The 24153-nt window shown below is 42.0% G+C and overlaps 1 protein-coding gene across 2 annotated transcripts; it reads left to right on the top strand.

Annotated features, from left to right (window-relative positions):
* LOC106082299 (uncharacterized) lies at positions 1-23877 on the top strand. 2 transcript variants are annotated; one of them, XM_059365297.1, is made up of 8 exons: positions 1-299; positions 13402-13539; positions 13601-13780; positions 16247-16440; positions 16819-16910; positions 18307-18870; positions 22379-22541; positions 22649-23877. In XM_059365297.1, exons 1-8 carry the CDS (start codon positions 273-275, stop codon positions 23577-23579), a joined length of 2289 nt encoding a protein of 762 aa, XP_059221280.1. In that variant the 5' UTR covers positions 1-272; the 3' UTR covers positions 23580-23877. The 2 variants fall into 2 exon arrangements, with proteins under 2 accessions (XP_059221280.1, XP_059221281.1); XM_059365298.1 differs by having other exon boundaries at positions 22636-23252.
* The last annotated feature ends 276 nt before the right edge of the window (positions 23878-24153 follow it).

The following is a 24153-nucleotide window of genomic DNA, read 5'->3' as shown; positions in this document are numbered from 1 at the left end:
ACGTACATATGTATATATATTATTTCATAAGTTCATTTTCATCTTATTTATAGAATAAAAAAATATTAAAAATATACAGAAAGCCAGTATAATTGCAAAATAAATAGTGAAAAGTGAAAAATGTGTACACATGCATGCACAAAGTAACCAAAATCGTAAATGAAAGTTAAAACTAGTGGAAATCCAGAACTTAACGAGTGCTAGAGTAAAAAGAATAATATTTTATTCATACTATTTGTCGGATACATTTTTTTAAGACCCCCATATTATGTATGGGTTCCAAAATTGTTAATTTAGAGGTGAGTTCTATGCAGGAATACATATCCTTTCGAGGATTATATAAACCACAAAATAGTGTCACTGATGAAATGGAAGAACTATTAAAATATGTAAAAAAAAATTTCAGGGCTTTCATAAATCTATATGTAAATGTCTTTTTTTGCTTCCTCTTCTTCACCCCAGTTTCATCACCGTCATCATGCTGTTATTCCGTTCCGTCTTTTCCTCAAAGTATTCCTTAGTCCTGTCAATGTGTGTTATCGATTTTCCTTTGGTATTTGTGCTCTCATTTTTTGGACTCCTTTTTCTGTCAGCCAGCCAGCTAGCTCGATGGTTCGCTCTCTTCCCCTTCTCAGGCTTATGAAAACTTTGTTTTGAGTGGCATTGGGTGTGTGAGTTTGTTAGCAATTGTGTGCTTGTGTGATTCTAGGGGTTTTGTCGGTCTGTTTGTTTTCTCATACAAATGACCTAAAAATAACGGTGCATGTGCTAATGGGCAAACGACATCATCGCGTATACCGCTGTATGTTAATGTATGTAAGTTTGACAGTATTTGGATGAGTGTGTGAGTATGTGACATTTGGACGAAGCGGAAATTGCCCTTTGCGCGGCGCGTTTTAAGGCCAATCATATGAGTGAGAGCTTAGAACCACATGCCTGTGGTAGCTTGGTTACCCAATGTCTATAGCACAAACGACACAAAAAGGACAACGGACAATGTTAGCCATAGTGGTAAAAATTAAATTATTGAGATATTGCATTTCAATGAACCATACACATGGGTTCCAACAAATATAACATGCAAATATATATATTTTTTGGTCTTGGTCTTTCTGCCTCAAAATATACATTTATGAATGCCTTTATTAAATGGGGTAATATTTGTGAGCATTTAAGGAAGAACACTAGTGATTTTTATGAAAATCATTTAAGTTACGAAAGGCGATTCCCTTTTTAACATTTTGATATTCAATAACGAGTAACGTAAGTAGTACTGAAGTCGGGATAATGAAGCGAATGTCCCTAAAAACGTGCAAGGAAACCCTTGTGCTGATACTCCGTCTGTCGTTTTTTGCAATTAAGGTAGAGATAGCATTTACTATCGAATCATTACGAAAATTTGCATATATCGCTTTCTAACCCCAAAGACAAACGCTATGAATTTTGGATTTGCATGAAATTCGTCATGGAATGTTGTCTTACCCATCTGAAAACCTCTGCCAATTTTTATCAAAATAGGTTCAGATTTGGAAATGAAACATTTTAGGGGGATGCCGCCAAAAAAAGAATTAAAACCACTCTAATGTACATATGTATATTCTGTTGGATTTGTCTTTGAATAGAAAAAAATTAGCAAATTTTATCGAAAACAGCGTAATTTTTAAAAATTGGGGAGTGTTTTGCCCTAAAACTTTTTCTGTCACAATACCGAAAGCTTTACTGACCTTCTGTTTACCTCCTTTCAGTAATAGCCTCGTTTTCTTACAATCTGGATTTCCCTATAGGATTTTCGTTGTAGCCCACGCTGTTTACTAGGACTGCGTCGACCCGAAAGACTTCGGATTAACCAAGTTTGTTGACGGCAGTCCTCTGGCCTTCACTGCTAAATCATCTGCTTTGTCATTCCCCTTACTCCTCTATGGCCCTGCATTCAAACGATGCGGATCGTGCCATTCTTAGAGAAGGCATTTAACTCCTTCTTACACTCCAAGACTGTTCGAGACTTTACCATCCTGGTTGTTATTGCCCTTAAGGCCAGTTTACTGTTCGTTAAGATGTTAACAGATGTTCAGAGGTCACCGTAGCGCAGAGGTTATCATGTCCGCCTATAACGCTGAACGCCTGGGTTCGAATCCTGGTGACACCATCAGAAAAAGTTTTCAGCGGTGGTTTTCCCCTCCTAATGCTGGCAACATTTGTGAGGTACTATGTCATGTAAAACCTATCTCCAAAGTGGTTTCGCACTGCGGCGCGCCGTTCGGACTCGGCTATAAAAAAGAGGCCCCTTATTATTGAGCTTAAACTTGAATCGAATTGCACTTATTGATATGTGAGATGTTTGCCCCTGTTCCTTAGTGGAATGTTCATGGGCAAAATTTGCAATTTGCAAAGATGTTCACTCTCGACATCCTCGCGTTAGAACCCATCATAACATGCATTCCGTGATCGCCCGGGTCTCTGCCTGCAGGACCGCATTGGTCAGGCAGTCTAAAACATATCTCAGTCCTTGGGTTCTCAATGTACACCCCAAGGCCCACTTTGTCCTCTAGCTTTGATCCATCCGTGTACCATGATCTTCCAGATGGTAATACAAGGGTTCCGTCAATCCAAGATTGTGCCGCTTGCAGTAGCGTCTCGCACTCGACCCCAAGTGTCGTCTCAGTTACCGATCGGAAACCTCTTCCATTCCATGGTATGACCTGCTCCTATCTTCTTTCCATTCTTCCATCGCTTTAAGTCTCATAGCCGCAATGGCTGCCACACACTTAATCTGTATGTCAATCGGTCGGACATTTAGAATAGGTTCTAGTGCCCTAGTGGGCGTGGTCCTCATCGATCTTTTGCCAAAACAACATGTTCTCTGAACCTGTTGTTTTATCATTCAGGTCTCATTTCGAGCCTACGACCCGTCTACATAGTGCTCAACATCTGTGAATCTTCTCGGTACGCTACTGAATATGACACTTCCAATTCAGTTTCCTGTACAGGATCACTCCTAAGTATTTGAGCTTGTCAGATATCGAAATCGTTCTATTGAAGAAACGTGGTGCTTAAATTGGCCTCCCTTTGTCCTCCTTGTGAAAAAGCAGATTTCAGTCGTTTCGGGTTAACATTGAGATCCCTAGGTCTAGCCCAGTCGTATGCCATCTGCAGCAGTCTTTAGAAGTACTATAACATCGCCTGCGTAGCAGTCGGGTTCAAATACATCCTCAGTCAGCACCCGTAATAGGTTAATTATGTTAGCCAGGAGTGGAGATCCACAATGTATCCATCTGTTCCTCACCATATGGCTTATCCAGTCTTTAAGGACCGGGTCCACCCGGCATGCCATAGGCATGCTGTTTGTATTTCAGCAGTTCGCTGGATGTCCCACTCTTTATAATGGTATCGACAATGTGTTCCGTGGTTTTGAATAGAAAGGACATAAAGCCTATAGGCCTGTAGGCTTTTGGTGTCGCATTACTTGCTTTGACGGGCTTGGGTATAAATACCACCCTTGCCTCCTGCAAGGCTCTCGGAGTATATGCAAATAAGGCCATATGGGGCGCCAGATAGTCGGCCTCTTTTTGTAGTAACGCCGAAAATATTCCATCAGGTCCAGGTTGCTTAAATGGTTTGAAGCTCTTCAAGGATTCCTTTACCATAAATTCTGTAATGAGAAGCCTTAGATCAATCTCATAATTCCCAGATTCCGGAGGGTCTGTAAGTCGCGTCGTATCATGTGGAAAATGCGTTTTTATCAAAAGCCTCAACATGTCCTTCGTTGTCTCTGCTCTCACTTCCATGTCGTCTACTAACGCTATCGACTTGGTCGCAGAAAATCTTCCAGGGGGCACGTTTTGCCGCTCTGGTAATCTTATTGTATTTCCAGAGCCGTGTGTAATACACATCCCAATATACTTCCGCTCTTTTACAACGTTCTCTGTTATAAAATCTGAGGACCTCTTTCCCGATGTTGCGAATCTCCCCGGTCATCCAGGGTTTTTCTTGGGCTGAATTCCTTTTTCTTCTCGTAGAGGTCAACTATCTTGGAATGACTCCACTAGTGCAGTCGTAACCCTGTTGACATTCTCGGCAATGTCTTTTATTCTTGGACAATCTAAATTATCTTGCCCAAGTCTTCTTCTGAGTAGTCTTCCGAATTCTGGCCAGTTGATTTTTACGGAAGCTTATCGAATTCATTTTCCTTTCTTTCCTATTTCTTTTCTCTTCTCGTAGAGGACAACTATCTTCGAATGACTCCACTAATGCAGTCGTAATCCTGTTGACATTGTGGTCAATGTCTTTTATGCTTGTACCATCTAAATTATCTTGCCCAAGTCTTCTTCTGAGTAGTCTTTCGAATTTTGGTCAGTTGATTTTTAACCCAACCTAATTTATTACGGAAACTTATCGGATTAGTCGCTAGTCGTGCTATTCTAAACCTAATGTAGCGATGATCAGAGAAGGAGTGCTCCATGGAGACCTTCCAATCTTGAACCTCATCGATTAGATTTTCTGAGCATATTGTCACGTCTAAAACATCCTCCTTAAGTTGGTTCATGTTTGGTATTGTGTCTCCACCTAAGTACCGATATCTGTTAGTCGCGAAAGCCGGGCGATGACAAAGGAAATGCTCCAACGTCCCATCATCTTCCTCGCATGCCCTACACATGCTATCACTTGCCGCACCGATTTTATATAAGTGAGCTCGTAGTCCTATGTGTCCCATTATGAAATCAATAGCTATACTGACCAAGTTAATTGGCGGCAGTTCTTTGGCCTTCACCGCCAAATCGCCTGCCTGTTCTTTTCCCTTACTCCGTTATGGCCCGGCACCCAAATGATGCGGATTTTGGCATCCTCAGAGAAGGCGTTAATCTCCTTCTTACACTGCAAGACTGTTCGTTACCTTACCGTCCTGGTTGTTATTGCCCTTGTGGCAATTTTACTGTCGGTATAGATGTTCACACTCGAAGTCCTCGCGTTAGCACCACACCACTTCACGCATTCCGTGATCGCCCGGATCTCCGACTGCAGGACCGTATTATGGTCAGGAAGTCTAAAACAGATCTCAGTCCCTGGGTTGTCAATGTAAACGCCAAGGCCCACTCTGTCCTCTAGCTTTGATCCATCCGTGTTACATGATCCTCCAGATGGCAATACTAGGGTTCCGTCAATCGTCGTCGCAATTATACCGCGATGGTATGAGCTGCTCCCATGCTTAATCCATTCTCCCATCGTCATAAGTCTCATAGTCGCAGTGGCTGTCTCACACTTAATCTGTATGTCAATGGGTCGGATATCTAGAATAGTCTCCAGTGCCCTAGTAGGCGTGATCCTCATCGTTCCGCCTATGCCAAGACAACATGTTCTCTGAACCTTTTGTGTGGTCCTTATGTTGCACTTTTTCTCGTAAGTAAGTATTGGTCTAATCACGCTCCTGTACAGCCAGGGGACTTTTCTCGGATTCAGGCCTCATTCGAGCCTACGGCCCGTCTACACAGTGCCTAACATCTGTGATCCTTCTCGGTACGCTTCTGAATATGACACTTCCAATTCAGTTTCCTTTTTCATTAGATTTTTGATTCAACTTATCAGGATGTGAAAAAGTTAATCAAAATCGTTTCTGATTTAAATATTTTTTTATCCGATATTTGTTCTAATATTGTAGTATCTAAATGCATTATTAGGTAGACTCGTGGTACAGTCTGAATCTGTAATCAATTTAAAACTACACCGAGAAAATACAAATCTTTTTCAATCATGAAATTAATTGATCCAATGAATTGTTTAAATGAAACTGCTTCAATCACGAAAATGATCATACCAATCACCGCTTTTGGAAAAGTAATTGAAAACATGTTCAATTAAAAAATTGCATAGTCAATTAAATTAAATAATTGAAATTTTTTAAATTTTCAAATAATTTTATTATTGATCGAATAAATAAATGATTGAAATTTTTAAAATTTTCTGAGATTTCAATCACGACTGTAATTGAAAAAACAAAATTCATTTAACAAATTATTCAATCAACTAATTTTTTAATTGAAAAAGATTTTATTTTCAATTAAATTTTAATTGATATTTTTTTGCCATGTTTTTATGACGAGTCACTGTATTGAAGTATTAAACTTGCATAAATTGAAACAAGTAGAACTTCAAATAAACTACACACACCCAGTAGTTTATTTGAAGCACAACAAATCTCTCCCCTCTTTTTGTAGCCAGTTGGCGTGTCCTTTAATTGGCATTTGACACAAATTTCCATGGTCTTAGGTTTGTTTTTGTTTTCAACTCACACCTGGTTGTATTTCGACACATTTGTGTAATATTTTGGTGTTTCTTGGCATTCTTCAGGATATCCTTCACATGTTTGAAATGCTAATTTGCATATTTGGGGGCAAAAGGGTTGATGCACTTGCAATGGTTAAGTTAGAGAAAAGCAAAAGAAACCGGAAGTGGCAAAAAACGGAGCGGAACGAATGCCAATTGAAGTAAAAGTGGCGTTTCGTGTCAATTATGTAAAGTAAAGGTTGCTCCCGTTGGCTGTTGATCAGTTTGGTTGACATTTCCGGCATTTAACTTTCGTTTTTAACATTTTTGCTGGCAACATTTCCGTCTGCCTTTTTCTGGCGGGTACTAATTTTTGGGCAATTATACTGTGTCTCGTACACATACTCGTTTGTATTACATTATGTATGAATGTTTGTTCGTGGTGTCAGACAAGACATCGGTAGTCTTTTATAGAATGTGAAATGTCAACGTTAGCTAAAAAGAAACTACATATTAACATGTGGAAACATTGACCTTTGGTTGGAATATAACAGTTACATGGATAATAATATAGGTTTAAATGTGAAAATAGGCTCGTTGAATTTCGAGTAGATTTTTTGAAGATAGATGGCTTTTATCTTTGAACTATTGATTACAATACACTGCATCATAATATAAAGGGTATACTAAGTTTATGGAGGCCACCGTGGCGCAGAAGCATGCCCCCCTATTTTTTTTTTTTTTTTTTTTTTTTTTTTTTTTTTTTTTTTTTTTGCGGGTCAGGATGGGAAAATGCTTTACGCATGTGACGAGTACGTCTCTCGCCTTATGCCGGGCTCCGTAGTCAACGGTACCGGCTAAAAACCCACCCTGTGACACCCCTGGGAGTTAATTCCACCTCGGAACCGCTTTCGCATTACTTCGAGGTGGACCCCATATCTGGTGATTATCCATTTCGTCTTCATTGTGTCTGCGTCCAGACCTCCGCATTTATACTCTACGCCGCTGCGTCCAGGTCAGCTTTCTTCCTGCGCAGTACTTGTTCGGCATATCTCTTCACCGCCTCCCACTTTCCCTCGTCCTCCAGCATTTTTTGGACTATTGTCTCAGGCGTAACGTCGCCAATCGCTGCTTCCAACTCGCTGCGTCTTTCAACCCAGCGCTCGCAGTGGAATAAAGTGTGCTCCACATCGTCTTCAACTTCAACCTCCTCATAAATACACTTGCTTGAGGAGCATTTGCCCATTTTATGCAGGTATTTCCGGAAGTAACCATGTCCTGTTAACATCTGTGTGACGTAATAGTTGACGTCGCCGTGCTTCCTTTCTTTCCATATCCGTACATCGGGTATTAATCGTCGCGTCCATCTGGCCCGATTTTCGCTAGTCCACCTTTGTTGCCATCTCTCGGTAGTCTCCTCTCGTATGGCCTGTGTATGATCCATTTGGGCCCCGTCCTGTATTCTTTGAGTGTTGGACCTCTCGGTGTAGAGCCTGGCGCGCTGCATGGCCTGCAGGTCTATCGGAACCATTCCGGCTATTACAAGGGCTGCGGGCTCCGACACTGTCCGGTAGGATGATATGACTCTAAGTGCCGCCGTCCTCTGTACCGAGAGCAGGGATTTCGCTCGGTATGCCGTCTGCAGTGTCTGGCCCCATATTTCGCTTCCATAGAGGAGGATGCTATTGCATGTCTCCATTAAGAGTCTGCGCCTGCTTTGGAGAGGCCCACCTATGTTTGCCATCAGTCGACTAAGTTGCGCCGTTATCTTTGTGGCTTTTGTTGTCGCGTGCCGTATTTGCTCTGCGTAGGTCAGCTTTGTATCTAGTCGGATTCCTAGATATTTGATCGATCTCTTGGTCTTCACCAGTATATCGTCTATACGCATATCCACTTCCACTGGGATATTTTTTCTCGTTAGGAGAAGTAGTTCCGTTTTCTGCATCGCAAGTTGTAGGCCATGGGAATCTAGCCAGTCCCTTGCCCTTAGCATCACCTGCCGTAATTTGCGCTCAGCGCCTTCCGTGTCTCTTGCCGTGATGACTGCAGCAATGTCATCAGCATATCCTACTAGAAAGGTTCCGTCTGGCATTTCCATTCGCAGTATTCCATCATAACTGGCATTCCAGAGGTCCGGTCCGAGTATGGAGCCCTGCGCCGCTCCTGATGTGACCTCATATTCACTCGTTCCATCTTGAGAATTATAGGTGAGTACCCTGTCACTCAAGTAACTTCTCATTATTCTCATCAGGTACGCCGGGATATTAAAGTCCTCTCTGAGCGATTTGAGGACGTCAGACCATCTAAGGCTGTTGAAAGCGTTCTTCACATCCAGTGTGGCCAAGAGGACAATTGGCCTGGAGTAGTGGTTCCTTTGCCTAGCCACCTCTACTATCTCCACCACATCTCTGAGGGCTCCGATCGTGGACATTCCTGCCCGGAAGCCATGTTGTCTCATTGAGAGTCCACCTCCCTCGATGATGGCGTCCTGGAGCCGTGGCTTCAGTAGTCTCTCCAAAAGCTTGCCGGCCGTATCCAGCATACATAGTGGTCTGTATGTGGATGGGGATATTGGATCACCTTTGCCTTTGCTTATGAGCACCAGCTTTTGTCGCTTCCATACTTCCGGAAAAACACCTGCCATTAGACACCGATTAAACATTTCAAGAAGAAATTCGGGTCTATTCTCGGCTATCAGCCTGATTACCTCGGACGGTATTCCGTCGGGGCCGGGGGCTTTTCTGCTCTGGAGGCTGCGGGCTGCATTCTTTAGCTCCTCTATCGTGAACGGGTTTATGTTTTCCGTTGGCTCTTCATTAACTTCGTCTTCTATACGGTCGTGTCGGGGAAAGAGTGTATGGACTATATTCTCCATTGTTCTCCCGTCCATCACCGCTGTTGGGCTCCGTGTGCCGAGCTTCTCCATCACAATTTTGTATCCGAGGCCCCAAGGATTTCGGTTAATATCTTCTCTTAGTTCCTCCCACTTTTCTTTCTTGCTCCTTTCTATTTCGGCAGCGAGTATCTTTTTTGCCTCCTTGTAAAGAGCGTGTTCTGTCTCAGCCGTGCCCCTGCGACGAGCTCTCGTGTATCTGCGTCTTAGTTTGATGCAGTTGCTTCGTTTCTCAGCTATGGCATCATTCCACCAGTGCACTGCGGTTTTATTTCCCCTCGGCCTTTTGAGTTTTGGCATGGATTTCTTACATCCGTACTCTATGATTTCCATCACCCGTTCCACTGTCGACGGAACGTCTAGTTCATCCAGCTCTGACCACACGGCTTGCCGGTCGATTTCCGCCAGGAGTTTTGAGGAGTCGAGCTTGCTCACGTTCCACTTTCGTGTACTGGTGCTCCTTTCCTCGTTAACTGTGTTCCCTCCAGTATTGAAGGAGAACATAATGTACTGGTGATCGCTTGCCGTGTAAGTTTCCAGTACGCTCCACTCTGTTATTTTTCCGATGATTTCCTCGGACGCAAGGGTGATGTCCGGTATAGTGCCTTCGCAGCCGGGTCGCCTAAAGGTTGGCACGTCTCCAGTGTTTACAACGAGTAAACCGGTTCTTGCGGCCATGTCTAGAACTCGTCTCCCTCTTGGGTTGGTTGTTGGCATGCCCCATTCCACCGCTCGAGAGTTGAAATCGCCAGCTACTACGTGATGGCCGTCTAATCCACGCATTGTGTCCTCGATCTCATCGAGTTTTGCCTCGTAGGCGTCGATGCTGTCACTAGGAGTGAGGTAGCAGCTAAACAGCGTAAAGTGGTTTAACTGCACCCAGACGTAACCGTCTCCACTTCCGCTCTTTACTGGTGAGATGCCATTGCGGTATGGGATCCAGATAGCAGCTGTTTTTGTGGGATCCTCCAGCCAGGACCCTTGATCTCTCCTTCCATATTGCTCGCTTATAATCACGATGTCAGCACGTTGTTCTGCGACTATCTGTGATAGGAGATCATGTGCGACTTTACACCTGTGCATGTTGGCCTGCAGTATTCTCAGCATGCCTGCTGTTTGCCTCCTTTACATCTCTCTGACCCAGGAAGATGATCCGTCGGGCCTTTTCCCCTCTGCGAGCAAATACAGCATTTCCGAGGGTTATGGCACTCCTTCATCTTGTGCCCACTCTCGCCGCATCTAATGCATAGTCCCATTCCTTTCCTGTCGGGTCCCTTGCACTCCCACTGTAGGTGGCCGGCTCCAAAACATCTGAAGCAGCGCTTTCTTTCATCCCGATAGTTTAGCCGACAATTCGTCATTCCTATCAGGAGCCTGCTGGTCTTCAACAAAATATTGACGCAGCTAGTTGGCAGAGAAACGAAGGCCCTCCTCTGCTCCTTCGAATTAGGTGCTGTCAGCTGCACGGTCACTTCTCCAGCTGTCGTTCCCGTTGCCTTGATCACTGCTTCAGTGATCTCGTCGGCGGTCGAGAGGGAGTCCAAGTCACGGATCTCAATTGTCGCCTTCGGTTTCATGTCCTGCACGACTGCAGCCTCCTTAAGGACGCCTTTGAGGGACTCGCAGAACACCTCCTTGTTTCCTCCTCTGCCCATCACGAGAAGAACTGCACCCGTTCTCGTTTTCTGGACGGAGCGGATGGCGACCTCGGCTTCCTCCGGTTTCGCGTTTCGCCTGAGGTCCCTGAGCACGTCCGCGTAACTATGCCCCTCCTTCGGCTTGATTAACACGGCCTCTGGTCGCTGCCTGGGTTTCCGTGGTCTCCGAGCGCGCGGTTTTCGCCGCGGGTTCCTCCTTGACGTTCTTGCCTCTTCTTCGGGCTTCTTCTTCTCAGCCTCTTTGTCGGGCTTCCTCTTTCCGGCTGTTTTCGCCGGTGGTTTCACCTCTACAGCTTTATCCTTCTTCTTTTTGCCAGGATTTTCTTCGACTGGACTCGGCGCGCTCCTCTTGTTTTGCGCCGTAGAAGGCGTCGACATGTTGGTTGATGTCGTGGGAGTCTCCGCTATTATTGGCCTGCTTTGCTGTTTCTGCTTCTCCGCGGCCTTCCAGTTTTTGCGGTAGCTCCCAATAATGTCCAAGATTTCCTCTATCTCAGACACACCATTTTGGACATCCCTGCTAATGTTCTTCTGCCTTCCTATAGCTAGTCGCATATGGCGAAGGACTTTCTTGCACTTTTCAAGCGCCTCCTCCTCCGAAAGTCGCATCTTCAAGATGAACTCTTGTCTAGGAGAACTGGTGCTGTTCTCGCATGTCTCCGCGTTGTTCTCCGCTGGGGTACAGTCTAACGCTATACTTCTTACCTCCTTCTCTTTCTCGACACTGGGCCCGGAGGCTAGTGGAGAATTTACCGGTGATCGATGTACTTTCGATCTTCTTCCAAAGATCGATTCCATCTCCTCTGCTGCTATGTTAATGGGTGTTTCCATTTTAATCGGGTCCCCACTTAGAGCCGTTGTCTGTGTCCGATAATGTAGTCGCCCTTTCGCAGAGCGATGACCCCGAGGGTCCCTTTGCAAGCAGTGAGGTCCTCGCGAGGGTTGACGCAAGACCTTATGAGTACTTGCGTTCAGAGCCAGGTCGGGCATTAATCTGGATATCGTATCAACAGAACCTACATTACCAACTTAATGGTTACGAGGCACAGATCGTTCCCTAAGGCCTGCCAGGGGTTTAACGGGACGGAGGCAGCGGTGGCATTAGCCTGAAAGCCATTTCGAGAGGGATGTCACTCCCTCCTACTCAGGTAACAGAATACCACAGCCGTCAGCTCGTAGCATCAATCCAAATCGGTTATCAAAATCATGTTCCAGTGTACGCGCCAGGGTCAAAGTCCCCTTGATTGGGGAATCCACGGGGGCATCACTCCCCAGACTGCATCTATCTGTAGAGCACCCCTGTGGGTGGATACTTAGTCAACTGGCGGCATCCACTCGCCATGTCGCGAAGACGTCGTTGGCTATAAATGCCTTTTTGTAGCATGTCCTCGGTCTTCACCGCTCGTGGTCGGGGGCTGCTTATTATTTTTCACAGCTAACCTTTAGGTCGTTCAGCCATCCGCCACCTGCTGACCCCGATAGTAGCCTGAGCTCGGCCCTACCAGCATGCCCCCCTATGACACTGAACGCCTGGGATTGAATGCTGGCGAGAACATTACAACAATATTCAGTGGTGATTATCACCACCTAATGCAGGCGACATTTGTGAGGTACTACTATGGCATTTTTACATGACAATAAGCCGGTCAGTGACAAACTTTGCAGTAATAATATGTAGTATTACTCAGCAATCATAAACACTTATTCCATTGTAATACCACAGATATATTTTTGTGGAGAGTCTGTAGTACAGACCAATGGCTTTGCCTTCCACACTAAAATGCTAATCACTATACCACCTGGAAAACGGAGGGGTTTTTCATTATACCCCGTACACCCAGAGAAAAGTTGTTAGCAAACGTGCTCATTTCAGTAACATACGGTATTGATAGTAAAGCAACACCGTAATTTGCAAAAACAATATCGGATGGTATGGATGAAACATAAAATGATTAGTACCGTTTGGTACTAGTCTTATTACCGAACTGGTATTTGATTTAATACCAATACCGACATTGCTGTTGAATTTCAAAGAAATCGGTTCGGATTTAGATGTAGCTTCCATATATATGTATCACCCGATTTTTACTTTTAGATCCTTTGTTGCGTTTATCTGAAAAGATGTTCTCAAAATTTTGTACAATATCTTCTTTTATGACTTTTACTATATGTACTTCTGATATAAGGTCGCTCGATTTTGACTGAATCTGCAATAATTTGGACATTTATTAGTAGATCCTCACAAAATTTGATGCTAAGCCATTGTTGTGTGATCACTGGCGAATTTCTTAGAAAACGGTTGCGATTTAGATATAGCCAACTCCCGATTTTAATTTTTGGAGCCTTTGCAAACGTATTTTTCAAACGATCTCCTCAAAAGTTGGAACAGCCATTTCCTATATATGACTACTATAATATGTACGGGTTTTGGTCGCAATTCTACGCTTCAAATAAAAGCAAATTTTAATTTGGAGAACTAAGCCTGCATACCCAATGTGGTGTGGGGTATTAAAAGGTCGGCTTTGCTCGACTTTGGCCAGTCTAACATTGTTATAATACAATATGTCATGCATATTCTCCTTTCATTTTCAGATTTTTCTTATTTACTTTCTTCTATTAATACCATGGCCTCATACTCATGTTATCAAGCGTTTATGCTCGAAAGATAGCAGCCGCCTAGTTCGTAAGATAGTTCGTTCAAAATGGACACCGATATTAGATAAGTATCAGGTATGTTGTCATTTAAAACGTTGTAAGCAATACTCCAATAATCATTGGGATATTATTTCAGGTGAAACTTCCTCTCGAATGCCCATTGCATCCATTTCGAGATATATTTGCACCCCGACAAGATGCCAAAAAACGTGATAGACCTACACAATGGACTTGCAGATTGTGTGGCAAAAGTTTCTATCAAGAGAAATTTTTGGATTTACATTTCGAGACAAGACACAAAGCAATTATAAACGAGGTGAGTTGATGTAGAACAAGTAAAAGCTCATTAAGTTCCGTCGGGTTGAACTTTTGATACCAACCAAAAAGGTTATATCTTTATTATCCTATTTAATTATGACAATTCGCTATTAGAATGGAGCGAAATCGGGCAATAATTGCGGCTTTTATGAGCTAGAGGTCAGCATGTCCGGATTTGACGCTGAACGCCGGGGTTCGAATACTGGCGAGACCATCAGAAAATTTTTTCCAGCGGTGGTTACCCCCTCCTAGTGCTGACGACATTTATGGGATTCTTTGCCTTGTCAAAACTTCCAAAAGAGGAGTCGCTCTGCGGCACGCCGTTCGGACTCGGCTATTAAGATTATGAGCTTAAAACTTGAATCGGACAGCACTCGGTGATATGTGAGAAGTTTGCCTCTGTTCCTTAATGGAATGTTTATTGGAAAATTTTTCATTTGCATAACCTTAATCGGCAGATCGGCCATATGCCAATAGGGACCGTATTCGATTTGGATATCGGAGGGCCTATTCCACCTCACTGTTTCGAATTTCGAACTCAAGACCCTAAATTGGCAGAACTGTGTATATGGCAGATATATCAATATTGAAATCAGACAAAAATTCGGTTTTCATGGATTCAATAAACTGAATCGGCAGATTGTCGATATGATAGCTTTATCTTAATATGGTCCGATAGGGACAAAATTGTTTTCGAATCTCGCGGTGCATAGAGCAATACACCGTTCCTGGCAATAAATGTGGCTTTAATGGACTAAAGACACTAAATCGGCAGTTCGGTCTATATGAGAGCTATCTCTAAGTATGAACCGATAGCGAGCATATTCGTTTTGAACATTGGCCGCTCTGGTACAACTCCCTGTTCCAAATTTTTACAAAGTGGAGTAATAAATGAAGATGTTTTGGGTTTTAGACCATAAATCTGTAGTTCGGTCCGTACGCGTATGGCAGCTATATCTAAATATCAACCGATATTTACGATATACCAAAAAATCCCAACATATACCTATAGAGACCATATAAGGTTCAAATTTCAGGGGTCCATTGCAACATAATGCTGCGAATTTTAGCGCAATGAGGATTCAATGCCATTATTGACATCTATATCTAAGTATGGCCCATTATAGACCATATTCGGGTCGGATTTCGCAGGGTCTAGTCGAACTTACTGTTACAAACCACAGCAAAATCGGGAGTTAAATGCAGCTTTTATGGACTTAAGATCCTGAATCGGTAGATCGGTCTATAGGCAGCTACAATATATCTAAATCTATATAGAACATGAGATAGCTCCCATCAGGGACGTAGCCAGGATTTTATTCTTGTCCCGAAATTTGGGACAGTGAGCTGTGTTAGGCTCTTTGACAACTTTCTGCATTTTGTCCCAGATCGGTTCAGATTTGGATATAGCTGCCATATAGAGCGATCTCTCGATTTAATGTCGTGGCCCCACAACAAGGCATTAAGTTCAACCGGGCCGAACTTTGGATACCCACAACCTCGGGTAAATATGTAAACCCCATTTCGTTACAATCCGGTGAAAATTGGATGACTTAAGCATCCAAATTCGGCACGGACATTGAGTGGTCTAATATATATGTCACTATTCCATTTTGTAGAACAAAATATTGGTCCTTTTAGTATATAGAATTATAAACCGATTTGAACCATATTAATGTCGGATATCGTGAGGCTCAGAAAAACTCAATGTTTCAAATTTCAGCGAAATCGGGTAAATATAAAGCTTTTATGGGCTTCAGTCCCCTTATCGGGAGATCGGTCTATATGGCAGCTATATCTGTTGGGTGTTGGGAGGTCTTAACCTACTCACTGTTTTAAATGTCAGCGAAATCGGGTAATAAATAAAGCTTTTATTACTTTCAGACCCCTTATCGGCAGATCGGTCTATATGGTAGCTATATCTAAATATAGTCCGATCTGAACCATATTTAGGTCGGGTATCAGGAGGCTAAAAATATCTCACTATCTCAAATTTTAGCGAAATCGGTTTGAAAATAAAGCTTCTATGGGCTTCAGACCCATCATCGGCAGATCGGTCTGTATGACACCTATGTCTAAATATAGTCCGATCTGTACCATATTTGGGTCGGATGTTGGGAGGCTTTAAACTGCACACTACTCCAAATTTCAGCAAAATCGGATAAAAAATAACCACCCGAAGGTCCCCCTCCCTGGTTACGTTCCTGGCTCCCATATAAACCGATCTTCCGATATAACTTCTTAAGCTCCAAGAGGTTGCACAACGATTTCTCCTATGACTTTCAATCCTCATCCAATATTCTTTTCTTGCCTATAAAAATATTCGGGGCAAAGATTTTGACAAATCCAATCTTTGGTGGAGGGTATATAAAATTCGGCCCAGCCGAACTTAGCAAGCTTTTACATGTTTTATTTGAGTTTGCTTTCAAAAAATATTTAAAAAATGCCATTTTTCTACTATTAGGCTGAAGACGCTGTGTGCTTAGCAGACTATTGCGATATTATGCGTTGTGAAGTTTTTCAAACGGAGGAGTCATCATCGTTGAAAATCGGTGATCAGAATATTGTGACAGACATAGAGGTTTGGGGCGATTCATTTGGTCAAAACTCAGCACTGGCTAAGGCGAATGTAGCATATTTAAGTTTATTACCCATCAGGTGAGTATTAAAACAAATATAATAAGACGCAATAAGGTTTAAGATCCAATAATATCCCGATTAAATTTCAATTGAATGCTTCCAATTCAGACACTAACTTCGTGCCACTTTTTTGATATTCATATTCGCAAAAGGGCGACCTCACACAAACCTTTTAAATTAAAATTTTCTAAACCAAGTAATGAAAAAAAAGCATAATGAGCATGAACATTAACCATAGACAAAAAAAGCATTACTTACTTACTTTAATTGGCTATGGCAAAACATTTGTTCCACTAGTCGCTCATTCTAAAATCTCTGACACCAAAAAAAGCATTATCTCCATGAATAACATAGTAATCTGGAAATCTGCTGAATAATTTCATATCTTTATTTTAGAACTTCCTCTATTGGTGCATCTCGAGCAGCCAAAGTACAAAATCGTCAATTATGTCAGGATAAAATTGGCCAAACAAAATGTCAACAGACTGGTAAGTATGACTAAACCATATCTTTGCTTACATTTTACACTTAGGTTAGTTTAGGTTAGGTTGAAAAGAGGGTGCAGATATTAATCCGCCCCATGCCACTATGGACATACACTTAAGCTAGTAATCGGCTTGTTGTGCGCTCTAAAAACGGTAAAGTAACCTCTAACAAGAAAATTTTAAGTTAAGAATTCCGTGCTACTTACAAAATGCTTGATTGTTTTCAATACCACTTCCCTAAGTTGGTTCATGTCTGGTATTGTGTCTTCACCTAAGTGTCGGTATCTATTAGACGCGAAAGCCGGGCAATGACAAAGGAAATGCTCCCACATCTTATCATCTTCCCCGCCTGCCCTACACATACTATCACTTGCCGCATCGATTTTACATAAGTGAGCTAGTATTTCTATGTGTCCCGTTATGATACCAATAGCTATACTGACCTCCTTCTTGCTTTCTTTCAGTAATAGCCTCGTCCTCTCACGATCCGCATCACCCCATAGAATTTTCGCCGTCCTACCGACCGTTTCGCTGTTCCACAATGTTGCATGCGCATTCGTCGCCCAATCCCTTAACTCGGACTGCTTCGACCCGAAAGGCTTCGGGTTAACCAAGTTTATTGACGGCAGTCCTCTGGCCTTTACTAGCAAATCGTCTGCCCTTTCATTTCCCCTTACTCCGTTATGGACCGGCACCCAAACGATGCGGATTTTGCCATCCTCAGAAAAGGCGTTAATCTCCTTCTTACACTGCAAGACTGTTCGTGACCTTACTGTCCCGGCTGCTATTGCCATTATGGCAATTTTATTGTCGGTGAAGATGTTTACTCTCGATGTTCTCGCGTTAGCACCACACCACTTCACGCATTCCGTGAACGCCCGGATCTCCGCCTGCAGGACCGTATTATGGCCAGGAAGTCTAAAACAGATCTCAGTCGCTTGCTTCTCAATGTAAACCCCCAGGCCCACTCTCTCCTCTAGCTTTGATCCATCCGTGTAACTTGATCTTCCAGATGGCAATACTAGGGTTCCGTCAATCCAAGACTGTGCCGATGGCAGCAGTGCCTCGCACTCGACTTCAAGGTTCATCTCAGGCATCCGATCAGAAACCTCTTCCCTTCCTTCCTTGCAGGTTTCCTATCGTCGCCTCGATTATACCGCGATGGTATGAGCTGCTTCCATTCTCAATCCATTTTCCCATCGCCTTAGGTCTCATAACCGCAGTGGCTGCCTCTCACTTAATAAGTATGTCAATGGGTCGGGTATCTAGAATAGTCTCCAACGCCCTAGTGGGCGTGGTCCTCATCGCTCCGCCTATGTCCTTATGTTGCACTTTTTCTCCATCGCAGTTCACCAAACTATATTTTACACTTAATTTTCATATTGTTCTTCTTTTGCAGAAACCTCTAATGAGAACTATATTTATAGTACTAACAATAACAACAATGGTGCCTCACGTACAAAATATACGCCACATATTCAAACACCAGCGGAGAGCTTAACATCATCAGCAGCACCACACATTTATAGCAGTTCATCGTCGTCCTCCTCATCTTCGGGAGCGTCGAGATCACAAAAAACGTATTCAACAACATCGAGTAGTAGCACCAGTAACAGCGCCTATTCCTCTGGTTCCGGCACATCGGGCAGCGGTACTACTTCCACGTCGTCAAATACCAAAGAATCTACAAGTCATCATGCTGATGGTGGAGCAGAACACAATACACGCACCGAAAATAGCAATAGTGATGATAGTGTGAAGACCCAGACAAATACATCCGATGACGATGAGAGAAGTAAAACATCTGGGAACAATGGCCAAATGTCAACCATGCAAAAGATAAGGGCCAATTGTAAAGCAGAAGAACTGATAAAGTTGAAGTCAAAATGTGAATTTTTGGTGCGCACTTGTATTGGGGGCCTTATTCTATCGATGTCGGATCAGCAGTTCAGGGATATGGAAGGTAAGTTGGAATTGTGGAATATAGCAAATAGACACATTCCCGCCACCATTTTATTAGGGAATTGCACGGAGACTTCTCGAAAATAAGTGGGTGCTGTCCAATTCATGTTTTAGTTCAATAATAAGGCAGCTCCTTCCGAATGGCGTGTCCTTGAGTGACACCTCTTTGTAGATACGTTTTGTATGGTTAGAGATGTTGATGGCATGTGTAATCCAAAAAAAATTTTGCATTTCCTACACCGTGCCATGACTATGGTGTAGAATGTTGCACTTTAAATCAGCTGCTATCATTTCATAGGCACCTACACCAAAATGAGTGAACGCCGTACTGATTATTTAGGATATTCGTGAACGCTAATATCTAGGTTAACTGTGCGTACCCACTATTCAAGCAAATTTGGTTTGAACAGAGGAAGACAACATTTGTTGAATGTTTAGAAAAAAGCGGCAAAATATGGAAACATGTCGTAAAATGTGAGCGCGTTTTATTCAGCTAACGGATTACTTAGATGCATTACTAGAAAATTCTTCATCCGAAAACGAGGATGCATATTTTACGGTATTATTTGGACAAAATGAATATTCCACTAAGGACCAGGGGCGCACACTTCCCACATATCAATGAGTGTTGTCCGATTCAAGTTTAAGATTAATGACAAGAGGTCGAATTAGGGTATTGAGTCCTCATTGTGCTAAAATTAGGTAATTATGTTGCAATGGGCCTCTGAAATTCGAACCGTATATGGTCTCTATAGGAAAATATTTGGGGTTTTTGGTATATCGTAAATATCAGTTGATATTTAGATATAGCTGTCATACGCGTACGGACCGAACTGCAGATTTAAGGTCTAAAAACCAAAACATCTTCATTTATTACTCCACTTTGTAAAAATTTGGAACAGTGAGTTGTACCAGAGCGGCCAATGTTCAAAGCGAATATGCTCGCTATCGGTCCATACTTAGAGATAGCTCTCATATAGACCGAACTTCCGATTTATGTCCCTATCGGACCATATTTAGATAAAGCTATCATATCGATCGATCAGCCGATTCAGTTTATTGAGTCCATGAAAGCCGAATTTTTTGTCTTATTTCAATATTGATATATCTGCCATATACACCGTTCTGCCAATTTAGAGTCTTGAGTTCGAAATTCGAAACAGTGAGGTGGAATAGGCCCTCCGATATCCAGACCAAATACGGTCCCTATTGGAACATATTTACACATGATTGGCATATGGGCCGATCTGCCGATTTAGGGTATGCAAATGCAAATTTGCCCATAAACATTCCATTAAAGAACAGAGGCAAACTTCTCACATATTACCGAGTACTGTCCGATTCAAGTTTTAAGCTCATAATATAAATAGCCGAGTCCGAACGACGTGCCGCAGAGCGACTTCTCTTTGGGGAGAAGTTTTACAAGGCAAAGTATCCCACAAATGTTGCCAGCATTAGGAGGGAAACCCGCTGCTGAAAATTTTTTTCAGATGGTCTCGCCAGTATTCGAAACGAGGCGTTCAGCGTCATAGGAGGACATGCTAATCTCTGCGTTAAGGCGGCCTCCAACAATGACAACATACACAGAAAGAAAAATGCTTCATCGCATCAATGAACGCGTTTCATTAATGTGTTTTTTTTTATTAATTCAATGAAAATTTTAATTAAATTAATTCAAAGAATTTTTTTCTTTAATGCAATGAAAAGTTTCATTACTGTAAATTTTGGTAATTTCATGATGGGTTCATTAAATGAATGAAACGGAATTCATTGATGGAATGAAAATATTTTTTCTACAATAGAAGTAAATTATGTGAACATTGCAATAATGATACGTACTACTATGCATCTCAAAGAAGTATAGAGTAAATTAATAAAAAAAGTTGTTGAAAAACATTAAAAATTTTATGTTATTAATTGGACAACAAAGCAATGAATAGGATGTCATTACCTTAGTGAAGAAGTTCGTTACATAATTTGCATGCCATTAAGTACTTGCAAACCCAGGTTCGCATCCCTCGGCCAGTCAAACAAATTTTTATTTTTTTTATACCTACTACCTCAGGATGGGGGTATACTAATCTAGTCATTCCGTTTGTAACACCTCGAAATATTCATCTAAGATCCCATAAAGCATGAATATTCTTGATGGTCTCATGTCCGTCCGATCGTCTGTTGAAGTCACTATAGCGGTCGAAGGCGTAAAGCTAGCCGCTTGAAATTTTGCACAGATACATACCGTTCGTGTGGGTCGTCACAGATTGCAAATGAGCCGTATCGGTTCAGATTTAGATATAGCTCCCATATAAACCGATCTTCCGATTTGACTTCTTGACCCCTGGAAGCCATAACTTTTGCCCAATTTAGCTATAATTTTGCACATAGTGTGCTCTTACGACTTCCAACAACTATGTATACCCTGATATAGCTCTCATATAAACCGATCTCCCGCTTACACTTCTTGAGCCCCTGGAAACCGCAATTTTTGTCCGATTTGGCTAAAATTTTGCAACTAGTGTGCTGAAAAAATTGTGCCAATTGAGGTCCAAATCGGTCTATAACGATATTATGCGATGTTTTTTACAGAAAACTTTACAGTATTGCTTTATCCAGCAGCACTATGGAAAGCGATTTTCCCACGAATCCAACGTCGTCTGAAAATTTCTAAAGTTTGCAAAACTTAGGAAGGTACAGCAATTGCAAACTCACTTTGGTTTTTTTTTTAAATTTTTGGATATGAATTATGCGACTTTGAAGCAGTACTCTAAAGTTTTTAAGGAAACAGGAAAGAGTATTGTTTCGTACAGCACCGTTACGGAAAAAGTTTTCTTTGCGAATCCAACGGTGTCCTCAGAATTTTGAAATTCGCAAAACAAAAAATGTTACAGCAAATTCAATTTCACCTTGATTTTTTTTAGCATTTTTCGGATATTAATGATGTGATTTTGAGCTTGTCTTTTGAAGAAAAAACATAGAAGTTGCGCTAATCCGAATTTTTTGCTATAATCTTCAATACTGTATGCTCAACTCAAAAATTTTTCGCACCAAAAAATTGCAAATTTTCGTAAGGGGTTAGCATTTGCTAAAAAAAATGCAAAAAAAAAATTAAATGTAAAATTTTAAGTTATTCGGTTTATTGTACGAATCTTCTTCGAATTTTGAACTGCAGATTGCTCGAAAATTTTGGAAATTCGAAAAAATGAAGAGTTATGGCCTTGAATTTTTGCGCAAAAATTTATGAAACAAAGTTTCATAAATATAAGAACCTGTTTCCATAAACGATCATATTTGTACATTTTCTTCCATTAAGAACTTTCATAATATTTATGATTTTTTCATTAATATAATAAAACTTTTCATAATATTGCTCTCGGCAAAATTTACAATCTACTTTTATGTGTTATTGGCGGACTAAAACATTCCATATAATATTTTTCGATACATTCTAGAATAATTTCTCTTAATCTTGGTGAATTACAAATATTTTAAAACTTCTCTTTTTATTACAGAGGAAATGAATAAAGCAGTCTGCTGGTATTTAACCTGTGAACGTTACTGGGAAGATGGTCCATTGGAGCCACGTGCCTTTCCTTGGGGTTTAATTGTAATCCTAATTTTTGTTTTGTCTTCGGGCATATGTTTTTGTTATTACATCATTTGGATACTATTTGAGTAAGTTGATTAAGAGCCTCCGATGCCATATTAAAATTACCCTTACACATGTCTTAAGACTTACGATTAAAGAAATTTTTGGATAAAACCCAAGTTTTTTGTTACAGCTCCGAAGAGGCGACAATCAATGCCAACACGAACGCCAATCATCTCTACCATACACAGCAAATGCAGCACCAACATCTGCAACACCAGCAGCAGCAGCAACAGCAGCATCGTCAGCATATTTATATACCCGCCAGCCATCAACATCAGCTGCAACATCATCCATCGCAAATTCAAGATCATTATCATTTTCAAGAGTACCCTACTACCGGGATCCATCACCATGGTATGAGCAACGTAGAGCATCCGAGCAGCAGCAACACCAATCAGTACTATTACCATCAGGCCCAGGGCGAGGTAGGCCATCACGATATGTACCCCGAACCAGTGCAATACGATTATCGTCACAGCCCCAGGCGTTACATAGGCGATCAGCGTCGGCCGGGTACCCCGATTACGATGGCCACCGGACAGGCGACATTAGGCACTCAAAGCGGTGGCGCACAGACTCCACTGCGTCATCCGACGAATCTGGCTTACCAACAGGACATTTTAGACCGACGCGATTATATAAATAGCCGAGCCCATGGTACATCGGTTGTTAGCAGTCACAATACATTGGCTTCAACTCGTGGTCCAAATACTGGCTCCTCCGGGGCCCTATCGAGTCTCGGTCACCATTCTCAGGCCCAGCTAGACTGTGATAGTACATTACCCGCAACTCATTTGGGCAGCAGTGGCGGAATCACAGCATCCACAATGTCAGGTGACGGAATTGGTGGTGGTGGTGCTGTGGGTGGCATGAAACACTACAACACCATACCACGCCCCTTGGAACCAAGACAGCGCTATGTAAGCGGTTCACAGCAATCGCTAAGGGCCTCCTCGTCCACACACGAAATCATACAAAATGAGGTGGGGCACAATGAACATTATATTTACGTAACTTATCCGCCGGATTTAAAAAAACGCTTTTTCGAAAAATACGAATGAACCAAACAACAGCAGCCGCACCAGCAAAAAAGCACCAATATGCCAAAGATACAGAGTAACAGAGAGATACAGAGTAACAAAAGGACTCACTGAGAGCACTTACTACTACTACAACTACTTCTACTGGCTGGCGGTCATTGTGGTTTGACAGTTTAACAGGTGCCACACATCAACTCCCATATACAGATATATCGATGTCGATGTTGTTGAAGGACACAAAAAGCATAGACACAAATAAGAAATTATATTTTCTCTATTTCTTTTTCTTATGAATATACGAGTACTCGCAAATGTAGAACGGTTTTTTTCTAAAACACCGACAATTTACTAAAATCATATTAAAAAAAAAAACACACCAGACGATTTTCATATTTTTGCGCGACATACCCCTTTCCCCACGAAATCTATTTTTTCTGTGGTGCGTTCACCCAAAAAAACAAAATTATTATTCGCAATCTTTTACATGTTACCAGGTTTTAATTTGGCAGGGTTTTCAGGATTCACTAATAGAAGGTTAGGTCACATGCGAAAGCATAAAGTGGATAGCCCCATGAACATAATTAGGGATGTCAAA

The sequence above is a fragment of the Stomoxys calcitrans genome, chromosome 3 (genome assembly GCF_963082655.1).
Source record: "Stomoxys calcitrans chromosome 3, idStoCalc2.1, whole genome shotgun sequence".
In the NCBI taxonomy this organism is placed as follows: Eukaryota; Metazoa; Arthropoda; class Insecta; order Diptera; family Muscidae; genus Stomoxys; species Stomoxys calcitrans.
This window is presented reverse-complemented; position numbering and strand designations above follow the sequence as displayed.